Genomic DNA, 20,869 nt, shown 5'->3' on the forward strand with positions numbered 1-20,869 from the left:
TGTGCATTGATCACAGGATTTTTATCTTACCGAAGAGTAAACATATTATAGATAGCCAACATACTATGAACTGGAGCTGTCATCCTGATCTAATTGTACTTACTATATCCATTTTATTACATCTACCAATCTGTAATATATACATTTTTAAAAGTAGGTCCTGCACTAAAATTCCTTTTTACGATAAAGACTGTTCACAAAAGCGATCTCTCAGAATTTGCAACCAATGAGGTTTTATTATAAATTCAGCTTTGAACGTTTCTTTACCTAACAGTAAAGGTGTAAAAAACTCAAACACCAAAAAGCAGACACCTCGAATCTTGTAAAATCAGCAAGCTCCCCTCACACTTTTCTCTCTTCTTCCTTTACAGAATCTCCTTGAAAAGCTCAACAAGAAACTTTTATATTTAAAGTTCATTCTTCCTTCACCTTAGGGCTAATCTTTTGATGATCACAAGGAAAGGGAAAGAAGGAAATCCAGATGAATAAAGGAGGGCACACCAGGAAACCACCACTAACTCACCCCAGATGCTCTCCTATCACCACGCCTATTTCATTCACATAACTTCTCTTGTAACTCAAATAAGCTCTTCGTAAAACTGAACTGATGTTCCAGGCTGCTGAAATAAGCAGAGCTTTGACACCTAAAACACTCTTTTACTTCCATATCTGAAACTCCACTCACATGAAATTGCATCTATTCAGTTCTGCAATATTCTGCATCCGGGGAGTTTAACATTTTAAGTTTCAAACTTCAAACGCTTGTTAAGTGTCACAGCCAACAAGAGTCCTTAAGTCCCTTCTGCACAGTGTCACCATGCTCCTTATTTCTCCAAGTTCCCAGATTAGCCCCACAACCAACACTCAGATCACATTCCCTTCATCTTAACGGTTCTTAACACAATGCACTCAGCTTATGTGTGCTCTTCTCCACTTAACGTCTTTCCAAAGTCTTAACTGTGGTAACTAATGTTTGTACATGCAATTGTAAATCCCACAGCATCACAAGCAGTAAAAATAAGCAGATGAGTCTAATTAAAAGAATCTAGGGGCGCCTGGGTGGCTCAGTGGGTTAAGCGTTCAACTTCAGCTCAGGTCATGATCTCATGGTTTGTGAGTTTGAGCCCCTCATCGGGCTCTGTGATGACAGTATGGAGCCTGTTTGGGATTCTCTCTCTCTCTCCCTCTTTCTCATTCTCTCTCTCTCCCTCCTTCTCTCTGCTCCTTCCCATTTGCGCTTGTGCAATGCTTGTGCACTTGTGCATGCACTTGTGCATGCTCTCTCTTTCAAATAAAAAAAAGAAAAAAAAAGAACTCAGAAACCATCAATATTTAGTGTTTTCATTATACAATAACCTGACTTGCTATAGAAAAACCAGGAGTTAATACTGACTTCTTATCAAATTCTAATCACTATAAAATATTATAAGGTATATTTATTAATAACTGAAGAAGTAGCTAAAACAATCTTACACTCTCCTTTTCACAAAAATATTCCTTTTAACAAGCCCCAGAATCAACATCCCTTATATTATTAATATACTTAAAATGTATTCAACATTTTATATATATTAATATATTTAAAATATATATATATACATACATATATATATACATACATTATATATATAAAATATCCTGAAAGCAAACAATGCAAATAATATAAGTTATTAAAAATTACAAAGAAAAGATACTTACTGAATTCCAAAATCTAGAACTGATGGCTGAAAATGTAAGCCCTTTCCACTAAATAGTTTGTCTGAGAAGCTAAAAAAGAAAAGACAAGACAGATTATTTTTTGTTGCAATTTTGAAACTTGAATGCTGAGTTAAGAGTATACACTTAGGCCAAGGGCTCTCACAAGATATAATTTTACTCCCCTATTGATGAGTCTGAACTAGATCTTAAATGTAAAAATTGAATTATTAGAAGTCTAATTCTATACTCGCAAAAATTTAAGATACTTTTAGATTATGGTTAGTATAACATATCAAAAGTACAGATTCTATAAGCATTCAACAAAAATGAGCAAGCAGTTAATTTTTAATATACATTTAATTTAGGTTTCATTTATGGATGAATTCAGATAATACGACTATTTTCATAAACTCCAAATCAAGACATACATGTAAGATGACTGGGGGTGAGGGGTTGGAGAGGGAAGGAGATTTGGCCTCTAAAGTTGTAACAGGGAAAGGATGGGAGCAGAGCCAGGGATGCCCCTGAAGGCTGAAACCATCCCAAGTCCGTATTTTTAAGAACAATCATCACATAAAACCTCACATGGCAGGTCACATCTTCAACAGCTATTAACCAGTTATGATGATTTTTCTTTAGAATCAAGACACATACCAAATTAACATACCAAAAAACAGAGTAAAATAAAAATATATGTATAACATAATAACATAAAATATATATATACATATACATAAACATACTTAAAGAGAAAATACAAAATATGTGTATATGTACTTGTATTATGTGTGATATATTATATACACCAAAAAACTATCAATGCTTGTGACATTTTAAAAGCCATGCAATCCAAAACTATTGAACTGGAGAAGCCCCTAAATGCAACAAGTGTAGCTATTTTCAAAGACTCCAGCAAGCTTTCTAAAATGCAATCTTTCCACTGCCTCCTCCCACCAACTAGCACTGCACCAAACATGGTCCCAAGATTGGTCCAGGAGTGGACATCTGAATTTCAGAGCTGCTGGCCAAAAGAAGCTTTGTGACCTTCAGCAAGCCCATCTCCCATTTTTCTTGAAGGTGCAAACAATACAGAAACCAGAAAACCCCTTCCAAAATCCTCATGTCATAGGAAGGATCCTGGCTGCAATCTTTCCTTCCTCCCTCCACTTTTCTGTCCCTATCTAAATCAAAGTGACATCTCAGTCTCCACCTGCCCAATTCCCACCTTTCTACTTGCGTTGAGTTTGAACAGATAAGAGGTATGTTGTTTACTGGCCTCCTAGGACAGGACCAACTCCATGACGATGTACAAAAAGGCCACTAACACACCCAGTTGCCTCCAGAAATGTTTTCAAGAGCCCCAGGAGGTGATGGATGCAAAGAAGTGCCAACATCACATGTACCACACAGCCACCCCGCTCCAGATCGAGCTGGTGAGGTTTTAGCATTCCAGAAGAAAAGGAAAACAGGCAACTTCACATGCCAAAAATTATCTTAGAAAAGTCAGGGTACTGTATAAGTAATAAGTAAAACAATTAATGATAGTCTTCTTCCTGCGTACCAAAAGTGGATTTATCATCAGATTTCACACCCAACTTCTGCACGAAGACAAGGTTTTAAGGATTTAAGTAGCTCACTTGAGATCACATAGCTATTAAGAGTCAGAGCCAGAATTCCCATGCAGATCTGTCGAGGCCAGAAATATGAAGCTGGTATGGAGTCGGGGCCTATCCAAGTTCACCAGACCTACCCAAGGAACCAAGGCACTCTAGCGGTTGAGTGAGGGTTTGAGCTTTAGCGTGCAGACAAACTTGGGATGCCAGGCCCAAAGCCACTACTCTCCAGTCCTGAATGGGTCAATCACTCAACTTCTCAAAAGTCTTAGCCTTACTATCTTAAAATGAAGATGACAACAGTATCTACCATATAGTTATCCTGAGGTTAAAACGAGATAATAATGCCTTTGCTTCGTGCCTGGCACATAGTTAAGTGCAATAAATATTAGATCATGTTACTAAGAGGAAGACTGTCATCTAACAAGAAAAGTAATGAGAACAGATGGAGAAGCCAATTAAGCCTGAGTCAGAGCTGACCTGGGGATTTAAAAGTCCCAAATGGGGAGCAGTAATTATCTCTGAATAGAACAGATGAAATATAAACCTGCACCATCTCATATCATAACAGAGATTTTTAAATCCCACAATCAGGAAGTTTTACACACCCAACAAAAATCAGATATGAAAGGTCCAACCTACAGCAATAAAACTAGAAACAGACAGACTGTCTCTAACTTCGAAGAAAACTCTATTTCAATCTCATAATGGAGAAGTAAAACCATGTCAATATTTCTTCCTAAAAGTCACAAAACAGATTCATTTTTCTCTTTGGTCAGTTTCAGCTCACTCGACTTTACAATTTGGAAAGGAGAGCAAGTTACAAGGGGATTTAACATCACTGTCTAAGGTTAAAAAGTTAGTACTCGTAGGTAAAACCATTTTAGATGTAGACACTGCCCTGGAGAGTATTCACACACATGCACATGTCCTCAAGTATTTGTTAAAGACTTTAGGGGGAAGGGGGCCTGGGTGGCTCAGTCAGTCAAGCGTCAAGACTCTTATTTCAGCTCAGGTCCTGATCTCAGGGTTGTGGGATCAAGCCCTGCATCGGGCTGAGTGTGGCACCTGCATGGGATTCTCTCTTCCTCTCTGTCCCTCCCCTCCACCTCGAAAATAAATAAATAAATAAATAAATAAATAAATAAATAAATAAATAAATAAATAACATAAGGCACAAGTTTTTTAAAAAAACTTTAGGGGGGAAAAGCAGCAAACTGCCAAAAATTAGTCAACTACCAACACGTATTCTCAAATATCAGTGGTAGCTAAGAAATTATACTGTGTTTAAAGACACCAAGGTTTTCACTTCCAAATCCATGACATCAAAGTAACTTAAGCCTTAAGAGCTACAGTAATAAAAGACAAAATTCCTTCCCTTTGCTCCTTTCATTCAAAGTCAGCATTAACCTTTTCGCATGTGTGCCCTTAATACTGCTGATGCTTCTTTTACATCACAATTCACCTGGCCTCTTTCCCTCTTACGAATTCGCTTTGTCTGGCATAAAATAAACTCAGACATCTTGTAAAAACAAATTAGAAAATTATGCCACATATTTCTAATGTGTACCCTCCCCCCCCCCACCCCAGGAAGGTAATTATAAGGAAAAGCCCTTTATTAGAAGAGAAAGATAAAAGAGGAACCATTTTTCTTCTATTACAGGAGGGAGGCATAGGAGGAGAATGAGAGGTGACAGTAATCTGAGGTGCGGGGGCTCTTGTTTATATGGACCCCACCCCACACACTCTCTTAGCCCTTCTAAACACACCCACCGGCCGCAAAGAGCTGAATCTTTCCTCAGCAGCAGGACATGTGGATGAGGAATCTATACATTATTTGGAAAGAATATCATCACCTAAGATTACCTGACTTTTTTTCTTTTATCATCTTCTCTTTTTTGGAAACTTCAGCTAACTTTTTTCTTTGTATATAAAACAAAGAAACAGTTTTTTGTTTTTTGTTTTTTTTAAAGTGGCTGGTATAAGAGAAAAGAAAATTTCTCTGGAAATTAGAAGAGCTTGGTTCAGGTCCCAGATATGATAGGAGCTCCCATGTGACACCAGGCTTCTGTTTTCTCTTCGACACACTGAAAGAGCTGGACCAGACTGCATGGCTCCGGGATCCTTAGAAGGGCATTCAGATGCCCCGACTCCTTCTTCCTAGGAAAATTATATCTATTTGCTGATATCAGACACACCCATTAAAAAATTTCAGTCCAGTGACTTCAGTAGGGAATGAATTAACTATAACCAACTGTTTAAGCCATTCAGAAATGTTATCTAACCAAATACATCGTTCCAAACACAATGCTCCAGCTCCCTGGAAGGAGCAACAGGACCCAAGGACTGTGGACCAGGCCTCAACGGCTCATGGCAATTCAGTAAGGACTAGCTGCACCGGGCAGGTGACCAGCTCCAGGAAGACCCTCCCCTCAAGGTTACAATCCAGGAAGCCAGACAAGGCTCAGATGCCAACAAACAAAACTCATAGATCAAGAAAGTTCAAAGTGAGGGACAGAAAGCTCTGAAAAAGTCAGGAAAGGCTTAGGGTGGGGGGTGGGAGGGGGCAGGGGCCTCAAGGAACAGTCACCACAAATGGAAACTGAAGGGAGGCCACTCACAAAATGAACAGCAGCAGGGAAGACACAAAGGCTAAGGAAAGCACAGGCCGCATCTGGAAAACACCATTCAGGCAAGGAAGACACACTAGGAAGTTGGGGCGGAGTCTCTGACTGGTGAAGCATATGGCAAGGGAGGTGAGCCTGAACAGTGAGGACAGAAGGGAGCAGACAGGAGGGCAGCCAGCAATACAGTCTTACTGGAGGACAAGGACATTGGGATGGTGCACGAGCCAGACGCTCACCACAACACGCCATGAAAACAAGACTCATGCACCGTGGCTCTGCGCTGGGTCTTACCCCTAAAGGAGCCTAAAGGCTTAACCAATCTCTGGAGGACACTGCAAAGTTCCAGAACAGGGCCTGAAGAGGCTGGTATAGTCCTTTCTGAACAGGTAAAAAATAACTTCACCTTCCAGCAAGGATTTGAGAAACAATGGTGGCCACCTACAGAGAAGATGGAACTGTCTGGTTTTCCACATTCCTAAATGCACTGATTTCCATTTGCCTCTCAAAGCCCCAACATCTCCAGCTGGCTGTCTTTTACATGCAAACTCTTCTAATACCTCCAGAGCATGGCCATGACCAGGCTTTAGCCACTGGATGAGTACAAGGACAAGAGGACTGGCTTCCCACACAGTCCACAGACCCTCTTCTGCCTCAAGGAAGGTAACAAAGGAGACCATAGCAAAATAATACCACAGCCTAGACTCTGAAGTATTCAAGGAAAGACATGTTACGCTAATGAGCTACTTACTGGGCTGTTCTCCTTACAGTCAGGAGAATGTGAGTGCGCACCACAGCTCAGTGCTGGGACTCCTGTAAAAGACCCACAGAGTCCACAAAGGTAGAGATTTGTGCACTATTAATCCCCTTGGACTCTGAGAAAACACACACACACACACACACACACACACACACACACACACACACACACAAAACAGGTATTTTCAGGACTCAGCTGCTATTCCCAGGCACCTGGCGGGGGGGGGGGGGGGGGGGGGAGGGGGGGGCGGGGGCGGGGGGATTTAGTACTTTCCGTCATACAGCAAAACTGGGATCGAGTCCTACGCAGATACAAGAAGCCCCAGCCTAAGGCAGCCCTTCCTGAAGCCTGCCCACAGTTAGACCGGCCACTCCAGAGCAAGGCCTGCACGGTTAGCATGGGCACTGCTCTAACCACTCCAGTGATCCAAGGGAACCCAGCCGCAGGCCTTTGGTGAAATGGCTCGAACCATGTGATTTATGAAGTAAGTTCTATAACTACATGGGTTATGAAATTCTACATCATAATCTTAGTACCACAAGTTGCTTTTGGCTCTTCCTTTTAACTTAAAAAATATTTCTAAGAGTTTACCGTGGCAGATATGATAGACATAAGCACATCTACTGAAGTTAGAACTGTCATTCTTCCTGGCAAAGTAACTACTGACAGATAATCACTTAAGGATGGAGGCAGAAACCAGTATTTTTCCCTAATGAATCCCCAACGAGGGGTGGGGGGGTATCATTTGGCCGAAGAGAAAAGTCCTTGGAGCAATCCTAGCAGTGGTCAAAGGCACCCTCACTGATAAGGGGATATTTGGCGCTTTAAACCAGCCCTACATGTTGATGGCCAGGCCTTCCCAAGGCCAGGACAAAAGTCCTACACACCAATCCATCCCTCAAGTTGCAAAGACGTTCTCCCAGCTCATACCACCCAGGGATGAGGTGTTCCTTCTCTCAAAGATTAATGTGAAAGCCGCTTTCTGGATGGAACCTGGGCTGGTTGCAGGCCCTCACCCATCCTGCCCTCTCCAGGATTCTCAGCATCCCCTCCTGCTCTTTCTCCTCCACTTATATATAGGAGATAACTCATACTCCTGTCACTCTGACCTGATTCAAGTCCCCTCCTTCCCTTCAGCTGTGGGTCAAAGTAGCAACGACAGCAAGTACACTTACTGAACACTTACCAGATGTGTGTACCAGATGCTGTGCCCAGCACTTTGCTATCCTGTGTAATCCAAGGAACCCTGTGTGGCTACTATTAGTATCCCACGTCCACAGCCAAAGAAACAGACACTTTGAGGGTTTCCACAACCAGCCAAAGCCCACTCCACTGCTGGTGGCTGAACGGGAATGAGCCCCTGGCTACACCGCCTCCCGAGTCCACGTCTCTGGGGTCCTGCTCCCTCACTCTACCGCAAATGCTCTTGCTGAGGTCATCAGTGAGAACAAGCTGGGAAGGCAAGTGCTGAGGCTACTCAATCTCCCCACTGGCTACTATCCTGAAGTGCCCCTCCTTGGTTTCTAGGAAATCTTGCCCAGTTTTCCTCCGCCCTCCGTGCTGTTGCTTCTCACCTCCCTGTCAGGCCCTTCTCCCCCACATTACTGTCTCCTCAGCCCTCCCTAAAATCTCACTTTGGCCAGGTACACCTACCCCCTAGTTTTAGCTAACACCAACAGGGTGACACTTCCTCTAGGGACATCTGTCACTTCTTTCTCCAGCATCCATGTTTCCTTATTTCAACCACAGACTTCCCACTGTCACCTCTCCTGGATTCCGAAAGGGCCAATTACTAATACTTCTAGACCTGCCTGTAGCTAGAATGCTGGCATATGACCCAGAGTTGGCCAGTTTCACCTGCCTGAAGCGGGCAGGGCATCAGGAGATGATGCCACAAGGAAGGGAAGGAAAGAAAATGGAGAATCGTTCTGGGGGTAACCACGGCAGCCAGGCAGCATGGTTAAGTGTCAGGGACAACAGTGTCCTCGGCATCTGCTTCCATGGCACAGTTCTAGCTGTGGTTCTATCTGCTATGTCCCCTCTTCCATTCTTTGTTTTTCTCAGCCTGATTCTTAAGTCTTCCTAGAGATTCTGAGAGCTGCCCAACATCTTTTCAATAAATTCCTTTTTTTTTTTTTCCTGCTTAAATCAGCCAGAGCTGGTTTCTGTGGTCTGACTGATTCATTTCTCAAGACTGTGTATCTGTGGCCTGGACCCCTCTGCTGAGCTCCTGACTCGGGTTTCCAAATGTACCAGACACCATCCCACAGATGGCCCACAGGCACATCCAAGTGGAATCCATGGTGGAGTTCAACGTCTTGCTCAGACTCCCCATTGGATCACAGCACTGCACAGTAGTCCCTTATCCACAGCTTCGCTTTCTGTAGTCTCAGTTACCCACCATCGACCACGGTCCAGAAGTAGATAATCCTTCTTCTGATACACAGTCAGAAGGTCGCTACTAGCCTCATGCTACGTCACTTCACTTCATCTCATTAGGGTAGGTATTTTATCATCTCACATCATCACAAGAAGGGTGAGAGCAGTACAGTAAGGTATTCTGAGAGAGATCACATTCATACAACTTTTATTATAGTATACAGTTATAATTGTTCTATTTTATTATTGTTGTCGTTAATCTGCCTTTGTGCCTAGTTTATAAATTAAACTTTGTCAGAGGTATGTATGATGGGGGTGGGGGGGAACAGCACAGTTGACCTCTGAACAACGCAGGTTTGAACTGTGCAGGCCCACTTATACACAGACTTTTTTTCAATAAATATGGTACAGTACTGTAAATGAACTTTCTCTTGCTTATTATTTTCTTAACATTTTTTCCCCTAGCTTACTTTACGGTAAGAATACAGTATATAACACATACAACATACAACATGTGTTAACAGATGGTTTACGTTATCAGTAAGGCTTCCGGTCAACAATAGGCTCTTTGTAGTTCAATTTCTGGGGAGTCAAAAGTTATATGTGGACTTTCTGCACACGGAGTAAGTGCCCCTAGCCTCATGTTGTTTGAGGGTCAACTGTATAGACAGAGCTTCAGTGCTACCCACAGTTTCAGGCGTCCACTGGGGCTCTTAGAATTTATCCTCAGAGGATACAGGGTCTACTGTACTCTCCTCTTGGTGAGTGGCAGCCTACCTGCCCAACCAGGAGACTTGTTGAGATTCTGACTCCTGTACTTTTCTTAACTCCACATGCAATGGATGCTGAGGACTCTGCTGGGACCTGGCACATTGACACCACTCAAATCTGTCCCCTCCTTATAGTGACACTAACAGGACCTTATATTCAAAAGGCATTTGCGATATTCTGATTTGTCAGTATTTACTCCTCATATATATTTGGTCTTTGACCACAGTTCCTGGCTGACAGGTCCCAAAACCGTTGGCATTTCCCAAGTGTTAAGGGGGACAAAGGTGTCTTTTGTCATGTTAATGGACTGTGGAACCCAACCACAGTGGGTGTGCTGGTTGCAGGGGAACCAACCTTGTGATTAGAGACTTGGAATTTTCGGCCACCCCCCCCCCCCCAAACTCCTCAGGGAGGGGAGAAAGGCGGGGCTGGAGGTTGATTCAGCCAATGGCCAATGACTTAGTCTACCCTTACTGTGTAATGAAGCCTCCACAAAAACCCAAAGGACTGGGTTCCTAGGGCTTCCAGGTTGGTAAATATGTAGAGATGCAGAAATAGTGGCGCATCTGGAGTAGGCATGGAAGTTCAGTGCCCTTTCCCCAGACTCTGCCTTATGTATCTCTTCATCTGGCTCTGGATTCTTATCCTGTACCATATCATTCAATAAACTGGTGAACATAAGTGTTTCCTTGAGTTCTGATAACTGTCCTAGCAAATTAATCAAACCTAAGGAGAAGGTCACTGGAAATACCCACCTGTAGCTGTCAGAGCACAGACTGGTGTCTGACATGGGGATCCAGTGGGGAGGGCGGTCTTCTAGGGCTGACCCTTTAACCTGTGCAATCTCTGAGTAGGTAGTGTTAGAAGTGAGCTGAATTTTTGGACACCTTACTGGTGTCCTAGAGTTGCTTGGTGTTGTACGTGGGAACCCCCATACACACTGGCATTGGGTCTGGGAACCCAAAAAGAGCATTACCTTTGCATTTCAAAGAATTTTAAAATATATTATTATATTTACATATTTAATCATACCACAGTCCATATGCCATCAAGAACTCCTTTAGTTAAGTGGTTGAATTTGCAAAAACTTGTAAAAGAAAAGGAGAAATAAATACATAAATAAAAAGGCTGGTAATTAAGTCCACGTTTCCTAACTCCTGTTCCAACTTATGCCTTTATGCAATGTATGACTTCTCATCTATGTTTTAAAGATTCAACATATTGGGGTGCCTGGTGGCTCAATCGGTTAAGCTTCCAATTCTTGATCTCCGCTCAGGTCACAGTCTCAAAGTTCGTGGGTTTGAGCCCTGCATTGGGCTCTGTGCTGACAGTGAGGAGCCTACTCAGGATTCTCATTCATTCTCTCTCTCTCTCTCTCTCTCTCTCTCTCCCTCCCTCCCTCCCTCCCTCCCCGCCCCTCCTCTCTCTCAAAATAAATAATAAACATTTAAAAAAATAAAGATTTAACATATTTTCCTAGATTCTACTACATGTTAAGATAATTAAATGTGATTTTTCAGTCTGCAGAATACAAAATGTATTTTGTACTACCTTTCAGCTCTAGGACAAGTTAGGACGAAAAAGTAATTCAGTAGTAGATATCTCCAAGTAGTAATAGAGTTGGCCAGATGCTACACATCAGAAGTGGAAGCAAAGGCAGAAATTCGCAGACTAGGGATGAAGGACTTTTCCTTCTCAATCACAGGGAGACAATGCAAGTTCATTCAATACTGTGGCTATTTTTAGAAAACCAACTCTGAGCTCTCAAAGTGTCCATATAACTTTAGATATGAACTAGCTATTATTTAAAGTTCATCTATAACCTTTTAAGCAACTGGACAGCTACACTTATTCACATTATAAAAGCAGCAATGCTGTATCTCTGACCATTAACTTCTTCCGTCTCCCTGCATTAAGATATTACAACAGCCAAGGCAGTGTGACCCAGGCCTCCAAAGATGAATAAGAGGCTGCCTAAGTTTCATGTGCCTACAGTGCTGCATATAGTACAAGGTGGAGCAGAGTCCGTAAGAGGGAAAAAACAGTGTGAAGCAGGTTAGGAAAAGTGTTCTGGATGAGGTGGCATGGAGTAGGGCTTGTAAGGCTGGATATGCCACCTTCAGGTAAAAGTGGAGGAGGGATTCCAAACAAGGGGAGAAACGCAAATGACGACACACAGACTACAGAAAGGCACGTAAAGTAAAAACCGACATATATAAGGTAACTTCTTGGAGTTTCTTGGTTGAAACTCTAAATGAAAGAATAACCCTATGTAACTTAAAATCCAAGGACAACATTTTAATTCAAACACTATGAACTGATTTTGTTATTTATTTATTTATTTTTTAACGTTTATTTATTTTTGAGACAGAGAGAGAGAGAGACAGAGCAGGGCAGGGACGAGAGAGAGGGGGAGACACAGAATCCCAAGCAGGCTCCAGGCTGTGAGCACAGAGTCCAAAGCGGGGCTCAAACTCATGAACCATGAGATCATGACCTGAGCCGAAGTCAGACACTCAACTGACTGAGCCACCCAGGCGCCCCTGAGTTTTTTGTGTTTTTTTTTTTTAATTTCGATGTCAACAATATATCAAAATAATCTTCAGGCAATTACAAAGACTTAGCAATACTGTTGGAAAAATCTAATGAAAAATGTCTACACTGTTCCTTGAACAGTCAGCCTCGCAGCTTTCTTGGCCAGAGCGAGTGAAGGGCCTGCAGCGTCAGCTACTGGGAAGGGCACGGCAACTGTCAGTTTTGCACAATAGTAACTCGTGTGTCCAGGCATTCCTGTTTCTCAGAATACCTGGGCCACGTGTCATTGTTCAACAAGGTCAAGTCTTCTTAGGAAGGAAGGAAGGAAGGAAGGAAGGAAGGAAGGGAAAGAAAGAAGAAAGAAAGAAAGGAGAAAGAAAGAAAAAAGAAAGAAAGAAGAAAGGAAGAAAGAAAGAAGAAAGAAAAGAGAAAGAAGAAAGAAAAAAGAAAGGAAGAAAGAAGAAAGAAAGAAAGAAAGAAGAAAGAAAAAGAAAGAAAGAAAGAAAGAAAGAAAGAAGAAAAGAAAGAGGAAATTAAAGAAAAGGAAAGGGAAAAAAAAAGAAAAACACTCCCTCTGAATATTTCTTTCATGTAGAAGCAGCTCTTTTAAGTGGACTGTCCAGCTGTCCACTAAACACACTAGCATACACCACACACTTGCCCACAGAGCATAACTTCCTACTGCCAAGCTCACTTCTTGTAAGATATAATCCCACACTCACAATGGCTTAAAAGCTGATTTTTCTCATGTGAAACCCAAGTCATACTGACAACAGAGAAACTAGACTAGAATGTTCCCAGAAAGACAATTACTCCTTAATATAAATCAGAGGGGCCGGGTTATTTTTTTTCCCCCCTAAGGATAGGGAGCTTAGGGGTGGTAACTTTAAAATGTGTTATGTCAAAAACCATCTTCCCTTGAGAAATAATGGTAAAGGTTTCATGGTTTCTTTCCCAGGGAAATCCCTGTGTGACAGGGATTGTTCTCCTGCTCTTAACATCCCTTCTCTCCCTCTTTCATAGAATTTTTTGCCAGGCACATTTCCAGGGCTCCCTTGCAGCTGGGGGTGGCTATGGGACCAAGTGGCAAACAGGAGGTAAGCACCGTGCAGCAGCTTCCAGGAACCCTCTGGCCCTCCTTCCTCCCATCTGCTGCCATGAACACAAAAGTCTAACTTGCATCCTGAATACCAGACCCAGTACCTCAGGGAAGGCAATGTGGTGATCTGCGGGGAGCAGGGCTCCCTAAAGACTTTCTGGAGGCAGGGGCTGCGTATGTCCAGACTCTCACAGGAAAGGGAACACGTTATCTTGTTTTAAACCAGTGATATTGTAACCATTGTAAACTATTGTAACTGTTACCTGAAAACTTAATTCTAACTGAAACAGCTTCTCACCCTTTACTTTTTTTTTTTTTCTACATTTTTTTTTTAATTTTTTTTCAACGTTTATTCACTTTTGGGACAGAGAGAGACAGAGCACGAACGGGGGAGGGGCAGAGAGAGAGGGAGACACAGAATTGGAAACAGGCTCCAGGCTCTGAGCCATCAGCCCAGAGCCTGACGCGGGGCTCGAACTCCCGGACCACAAGATCGTGACCTGGCTGAAGTCGGACGTTTAACCGACTGCGCCACCCAGGCGCCCCCTTTTTCACATTTTTTAATGTTTATTTATTTTTGAGAGAGAGAGAGAGAGAGAGAGAGAGAGAGAGAGAGAGAGAGAGCATGAGTGGGAGGGGCAGAGAGAGAGGGAGACAGAGAATCCAAAGCAGGCTCCAGGCTCTGAGTTGTCAGCACAGGGCCAGACGCAGGGCTCGAACTCACGGACCACGAGATCGTAACCCAAGCCGAAGTCGGACACTTAACCAACTGAGCCACTCAGGCACCTTAACTTCTCACCCTTTTCTAACACCACAAGCTGCTGGGGCCACTGCTCAACAGAACGAATGCCGTGTAACCTCCCCATCCTTCCAGCCTCTGCTGGCCCTGGGGGACACGGGTTCCAGGGGCATCTGCCTTCCTTTTGGTCCAGAACCAGAGCCTCCCCCAAAATCAGGAGGCTACATGATTAAGCAATAAATGTAACCCAACCGTGCCGGCAAAACAAAGAAAATTCTAAGAAAGGATGGCTCCTGGCTGCCTCTCACTGAGAAAAGCCACTGCCTGTGGTAGTAGCCTTTGGTGGCTTTGTTCACAAGCTGGTGTAAACTGAGAAATGCTTGTAGATGAACCGCTTTTAGGACCGAGCACACAGAAACTACCTTCTAGTTTAGAACCTATGGTTCTGCCTCCTAACCACACACAAAGGGACAATTCCACGCAGGGACCTGCGAGGACCTCTGTGAGACACGTCAGCAAACCCAGGGTAGGAAGGTATTCCATGCCAATGTGACCACACCAGAAAAATAAGAGGTGCTGGAAGGGACACGCAGGGGTTCCTGACCTCCTAGGAATAAGTCCAAGAAGGGGCCTTGCCAATAGGAGCACAACACCACTTACATTGCGGTGAAGGCAAGGAATTAAAATTATTCAGGTTTTCAAAGCCTGCTCGAAACACACTTACTGACCTGCACTGCCTCCTTCCCCTGGGGGGGATGACAGGAACCCTACAAAGGAAAGCAAGCACCTTCCTGCTCTACTCAAGGTCCTTCAACAGGGTGACACAATGCAGAGCTCCAGCAAAACCAGAAAAGGAAGAACGGGGAAGACGGTATCCTGTTTCCTACTTCGTCTTGGCAGAAGAGTCCAAAGAAGGTTTTAGCAGTGAAAGGAGTTTGCTTCATTCCCAGGGCCTACGGGTTACCGGATCCCAATCAGAAACCAACCCACAAGAGAAAGATGAGTCAAGAGACTACATACTGTTCTTGTGACCAGAATCTCAGTCTCTACTACTGTAAAATTAAGGTAACACCACAGGTCCTCTGTGAGGAGTAAATGAAATCTGTATGCAAAGAGCTTGCAAAGTACCCAGCCTAGTGTTTGCCCAGGGAGTAGAGGAGTGTCAGTTCTAAGGTCAGCAGAGAAGCAAAATAGTCAAGACTGATCTTCTGATGTCTATAGACTCCAGAGAAACAAATCAGGCCCAGGCTAAGAAGTGTCCGTTTTAAAATTTAATTTATTGGGGGGAGGCAGGCAGGCGGGCAGAATGCCTCCAACTTAATTCAAGGGAGCTGACAGCTCCAGGCTGCACTCCACTGGAACAGCAGCGAAAGTAGCTGGAGCCTCCCTTTCAATTCAGCCCAGGGAATTTAATTGTTCTTAATTATACAGGCGCCACTCATATGCAAATAGTGCATGAAGGGTTTTCCTTTTAAATTGTAATTTTGCTTTCAAACCCCTGAGGCACTGAAGTGTTATTGCTGAAGATGTCACAGAAGAAAGAGGGCCCGGCCTAGGTCACCCCAGCCCAGGAGAGAGGCCCCTCTTCACAGACCTTCCCTCCCTTTGTCTGGCTCTGCAGGCTTGCTACCCTCCCACCGGTCAGACCTGCCCCAGCCTGGCAGCCTGTCTCAGCCTTGGTGGTGGCCCAGCTCTTCTCAAACATCTCCATCTCTCCTTCTAGCGTTCTCCATCCCTAGACAAAGCACAGGATGAATCCAGCGCAGATTCCAGGGCCCAGCGGAGAAGGGAGAGGGAAGTAAAGACCAGCTGGTGGCAACCACCCAATCCCTTTGTGGAGGAACGCCAACTCCAGAAGAAGTAGAGCCCCCCCCGCCCCCTGCCCCCGGTAAAAATTGTGTTTCAGGGCACCTGGGTGGCCCAGTCTGCTAGGCGTCCGACTTCGGCTCAGGTCGTGATCTCGTGGCTCATGAGTTCAAGCTCTGTGTGGACAGCTGGGAGCCTGGAGTCTGCTTCGGATTCTGTGTCTCCCTCTCTCTCTGCCCCTCCCCAACTTGCGCGCTGGCTCCCACACGCGCTCTCTCTCTCTCAGCAATAAACACTTAAAAAAAGATTTTAAAAAAAGTGTGCTTCGAAGATCATAGCGCCATGAAAAAAAATGCCGCCAGCAAGTAAATAAAAGGAAACAAAACAGTCATGTGCTGCATGAGTACAAGTAAAAAATACACAGAGGAACACGAAAAGGCAATTACCAAAATATTAACAGCAATGTTAGGATGGGTGGGATGTCGGTAACATTTCTTTCTCCTGATTTTCCAAAATTGCTAATCGGCCCAATGTCTATGAGAATATTAAAAATTTTCAGTTATGTGCTTTCAGAAAACTCAAGAGCAATAGGAAGTCACATTCTTTTTAAATATTACTTGTGATCATTTCTTTTTATCAATTCAAAGAACACATTTCCATATTTATAAGCTATTTAAAAAGCTAACAAAAGTTTCAATGCCTAACTCACTGGCAACTTTTCAGTCTCCGTGGGCTCTTCTTCCTCCACCATGTCTTTAAGACACAGACCCGCAGGCTCCAGGCTTCGCTCTCCCTGCCATACACCCTCACTTGCTGATCTGGTACAATCTCAGGCTCCAGCATCACTTCAAACTTAACGCCTCCCGCACAGCCCTCTGGCTGCCCACCCACAGGTCAACTGGATGTCTACGAGACATTAAGAAAAAAAAAAAGTCTAAAGCAAAACCCTTGACCTTATCCCAACTCTATCCATAGCCATTTAGCTCAGGTGTTCAAGCCAATAATCTTGGAATCATCCTGGACTGTTCTCCACCTTACACCCCAAATCAATCTGCTGGAAATCTTGTGAGCTCTGTTTTCAAAGTGAATCCAGAATCCCACCACCTTTACCACCTCCCTGACAGTCCCAGGACCCTCATCTCCCACATGTCTTGGTTACTGACTCTAATGGCCTCAGCTGCTCTCCCTGCAGTCCAGGCTGGACACCTGCCTTTCTAAATCTAATCCAGATCCCGTCACTGTGCTCTGCTCAAAACCTTTTCAAAGGTCTCGCAAGAACTGCACCATGCTCCTCGGGGTGACCTCACTGCCTTCAGTTCCCTCCCCTCCTGGGACTCTCAGTCTGCTTGGTGAACACTTGGCATTCATTCCCACCTTAAAGGCCTCTGTACTGGCTGTTCTTTCAGACAGCCTCAGGGCAAACTCCCTTCCCCCACATCTGAGTAAAATCTCTCCCTTCTAAAAACCTCCACATCCTAATGACAGCCCCCACCCCACCCACCATCATCTTTTTTTTTCCCTGTCCCCAGTTTTTAATTTCCTCCATACCATGTATTGTCTTCAAACATCCATTAGCTTTTTCTAATGTTTACTTACTTATTTTGAGAGTGAGCGCGCGTGCAAGCAGGGGAGGGGCAGAGAGAGAAGGAGAAAGGGAGAATCCCAAGCAGGCCCTGTGCTGACAGCACAGAGCCCCACGTGGGGCTCAAACCCACGAAGCATGAGATCATGACCTGAGCTGAAATCAAGAGTCGGACGCTTAACCAACTGAGCCACCAGGTGCCCCAAACATCCATTCGTTCTAGTTGTTTATTGTATTTAGGTTTAGCCGTGTCATTCCCATACCCCATCTGACAGCACGTTTTCCAGGACAGAAATTTTGGTTTGTCTTGCATGCCAATGTGTCCCAAGCATTTACAGCACAGCTGCTGAATAGGATTTGTTAAGTTAAAGAAAAACTTTTCAACTGATGCCATGGATTCATAAAATCACAATTCAGGCCTCAGATTATCTTTTTAATTATCCAGTATAAAGTCAGCCTACCATAACACAGCAGAACCACAGGATCATAAAAAAAAAAAAAAAAGTTCCCTAAATTTCAATTTAAACCTTTACCGAATCTAATTCTGAGAGAAAGAAAGTATAGAACAGTCTTAAAAACCAGTGTCAGGTAAGTTGTATTTTTTATTCACCTTAAAAAAAAAAAATCATGTCAAAGGTATACAGATTAGAATGAATTACTAAATTACAGATGCTACAATTGTTCAGAAAACGTCAAGATAACTAAGTTAAAAAAAACAAGGAGGATATTGAACTATTGAGAAAAATAAGGCATTGGATCAGGCACTGAACATCATGGAAGAGATCAAGCTAGAGACGCACTTTGTTAACCCTTGGCTGGGGAGAATCTTTCAGAAGGAAGCATCTGGGGTGAGGGCCTGTTTCACATCTCTGATAAACCATCTGAATCAGCATCACTAGTTATTACAACATTCCTGGGATGGCTGTTTTGGTTCCACTGCTGGAATGAGTAGGTTGGTAATCCCAGAATGAAGAAATCAAAACCTACAGTATTTATAAACACCAGCTACACAAAAAGCATGGCAAACTGAGGTGAACCCTGGCACCAGACTCTCGGCCTCCCTTCTGCCACCTCAGCTACAACCCTGGTTTAGTACCAGTGGGGAGCCGATGTGTACCCCAGCCTCACACTAGTCCTCCAGCTATAATGGGGGCAAATGTGGCCAACCATGGGGATAAAAGATCTGAGAGATGAAGGGAGAATCCCCAAATTGACTTACTCCTTGAAGCCAACAACACTCCTTCTTCCAGATTATAAGAGTTAACAAATTCCTGGGGAACCTGGGTGGCTCAGTCAATTAAGCATCCGACTTCAGCTTAGGTCATAGTCTTGCAGTTCGTGAGTTTGAACCCTGAGTGGGGCTCTGTGCTCACAGCCTGGAGCCTGCCTTAGATTCTGTGTCTCCCTCTCTCTCTGCCCCTCACCATTCCCCTCTCAAAAATAAATATTTAAAAAAAATTTTAATAAAAATTTTAAAAAAAGAGTTAACAAATTCCTTTTAATGCTTAACCAAATGATTGGAGTCTGTCACTTGAGGCTGAAAAGGCCCCAACTAGTAGTGAGATGAACTCAGTAACTCAAATATAATTCATGAGACTGGGTCCAAAAGTCAGAAAAGCAAGTAACCTTTGGAACATTAAAATATATTTTATGACTGTTTATGAAAACACATGCTTTCTGAGAAATAGGATGATTCTACAGAAGGCCTAAGATAATCTGCATCCCCTCCAAACAAAGGCAGAAAAGTGTCTCTTAAAAAGTGCAAACTACATTTTCTTTAAAAAAAAAAAAAAAAAAAGAACCAATAGCTTCTGTTAAGAGGGACAGAAATGTTCTAAAATTAGATTGTGGTGATGGCTGCACAACCTTGCAGACAAACTAAAAAACAGTGAATTGTGTCCTTTAAATGGGTGAATGGTACGGTACATGAATTTTATCTTTAAAAAGCTGTGTTTTTAAAAAAAGAACTAACAGCAACCACACAGTGCCAGCCTCCTAATTCAATCATTCTGTCAAGATTCAGTATAGCAAAGGAAAGAGGAGGCCATTTCTGCCGACGCATCTTCTCAAACATGTAACCATACAAGCCCTACAAGCTCATTTCCTTTCTGTGCACACAGATGCCTCTTATACATAATGAAAATGCCATATGCAGATGCATCTGATTAGCGCCATCCACATTTCCCATCATCATGCAGCACTTGGGGAGCTGCAGTTAATTCCTGCCCATTATCCAAGTGCAAAATCATTCTGCCTAATTTCAAGCAGCCTGGCAGCTGCAGAGGAAAAACAGCCTTGCCTGTCAGTGGAGGCCCATTTGACATATAACCCCTGTTGCTACAAGGACTCCAATCATCTAGGGCTAATCAATTTCAATCAAGTAGGCACTATTAGACCACAGAACAATGGTGACTTCCTTCTTCATCTGTTAGCATGTACCTTCAAAAAGCCAGCAAGAAAGATGAATGAGAAAGGGCAGAAATCAGGACGGGTGTGTTTTCTTTTCTTTTTTCTGCGGGGGAGGGGAGAGGCAGGAAGGGGTTGGGGGGGGGTGTGAAGAAATCAAGTAAGAGCAGAACAAGTATTTACACCAAGGCATGTTCTCTCCCCCTGCTATCCCCATCCCCATATTAATCTTCACGGACATGTGAGCCCTGATCCTTAAACCACCTGGCCTCCAGAGCTCAATAAACTCCAATACTACTAAATTATTCTGAATTTGCCAGTTCTCCAAATAATCCCTTGACCTCTCTTCTGAGGAGGCATTTCCGTATTTTAAATAGCTTCCATTGTGGTTTTCCTTTAACTATAAAAGAGATAAGAAAATATACCAACAGTATTTCATACAATGAAATGGGGGAATTATACTGTAAAATGCCATAATTATACAATAAAATACTGTACATAAAGTATTCAGCTAAATTTTTAACTCTCATTAGAAACAATTCAATTTATAACCCAATATTCAGTAACACTTCAGAAATGCATTCCTTTCCTCTAGTAATAACGAAGGGAATCCTGTACACTCCAGTCTAGAAATACTACGCATTCTGGCAGTAGTTACAGAATTAGTCCCATTAAATTCAAGAAAAGGTTAATTCCCTGCGGTGGGTTCTTTAAAAACGTGTAACTCCTAAACATTTCCTCTCTTTTAAAAAGGATCATCATGAGCACATCTCCTACAGTTAAGAAAGAAATGAATCCACTGATATCCAATTTACCCACCCTCAGAGGTAACAGGAGTTTTTGTAAAATATGGATTT

The 20,869-nt window shown here is 43.2% G+C and overlaps 1 protein-coding gene across 2 annotated transcripts in view; it reads right to left on the reverse strand.

Annotated features, from left to right (window-relative positions):
• Nucleotides 1–20,869, reverse strand: part of TMEM131L (transmembrane 131 like) — a 167,794-nt gene that overhangs the window by 86,899 nt on the left and 60,026 nt on the right. For both annotated transcript variants that reach the window (XM_027067612.2, XM_027067606.2), the window contains exon 4: nt 1,699–1,767. In XM_027067612.2, the coding sequence (XP_026923413.2) occupies nt 1,699–1,767 (69 nt within the window). The remainder of the gene's footprint in view (nt 1–1,698; nt 1,768–20,869) is intronic.

The sequence above is a fragment of the Acinonyx jubatus genome, chromosome B1 (genome assembly GCF_027475565.1).
Source record: "Acinonyx jubatus isolate Ajub_Pintada_27869175 chromosome B1, VMU_Ajub_asm_v1.0, whole genome shotgun sequence".
NCBI lineage: Eukaryota > Metazoa > Chordata > Mammalia > Carnivora > Felidae > Acinonyx > Acinonyx jubatus.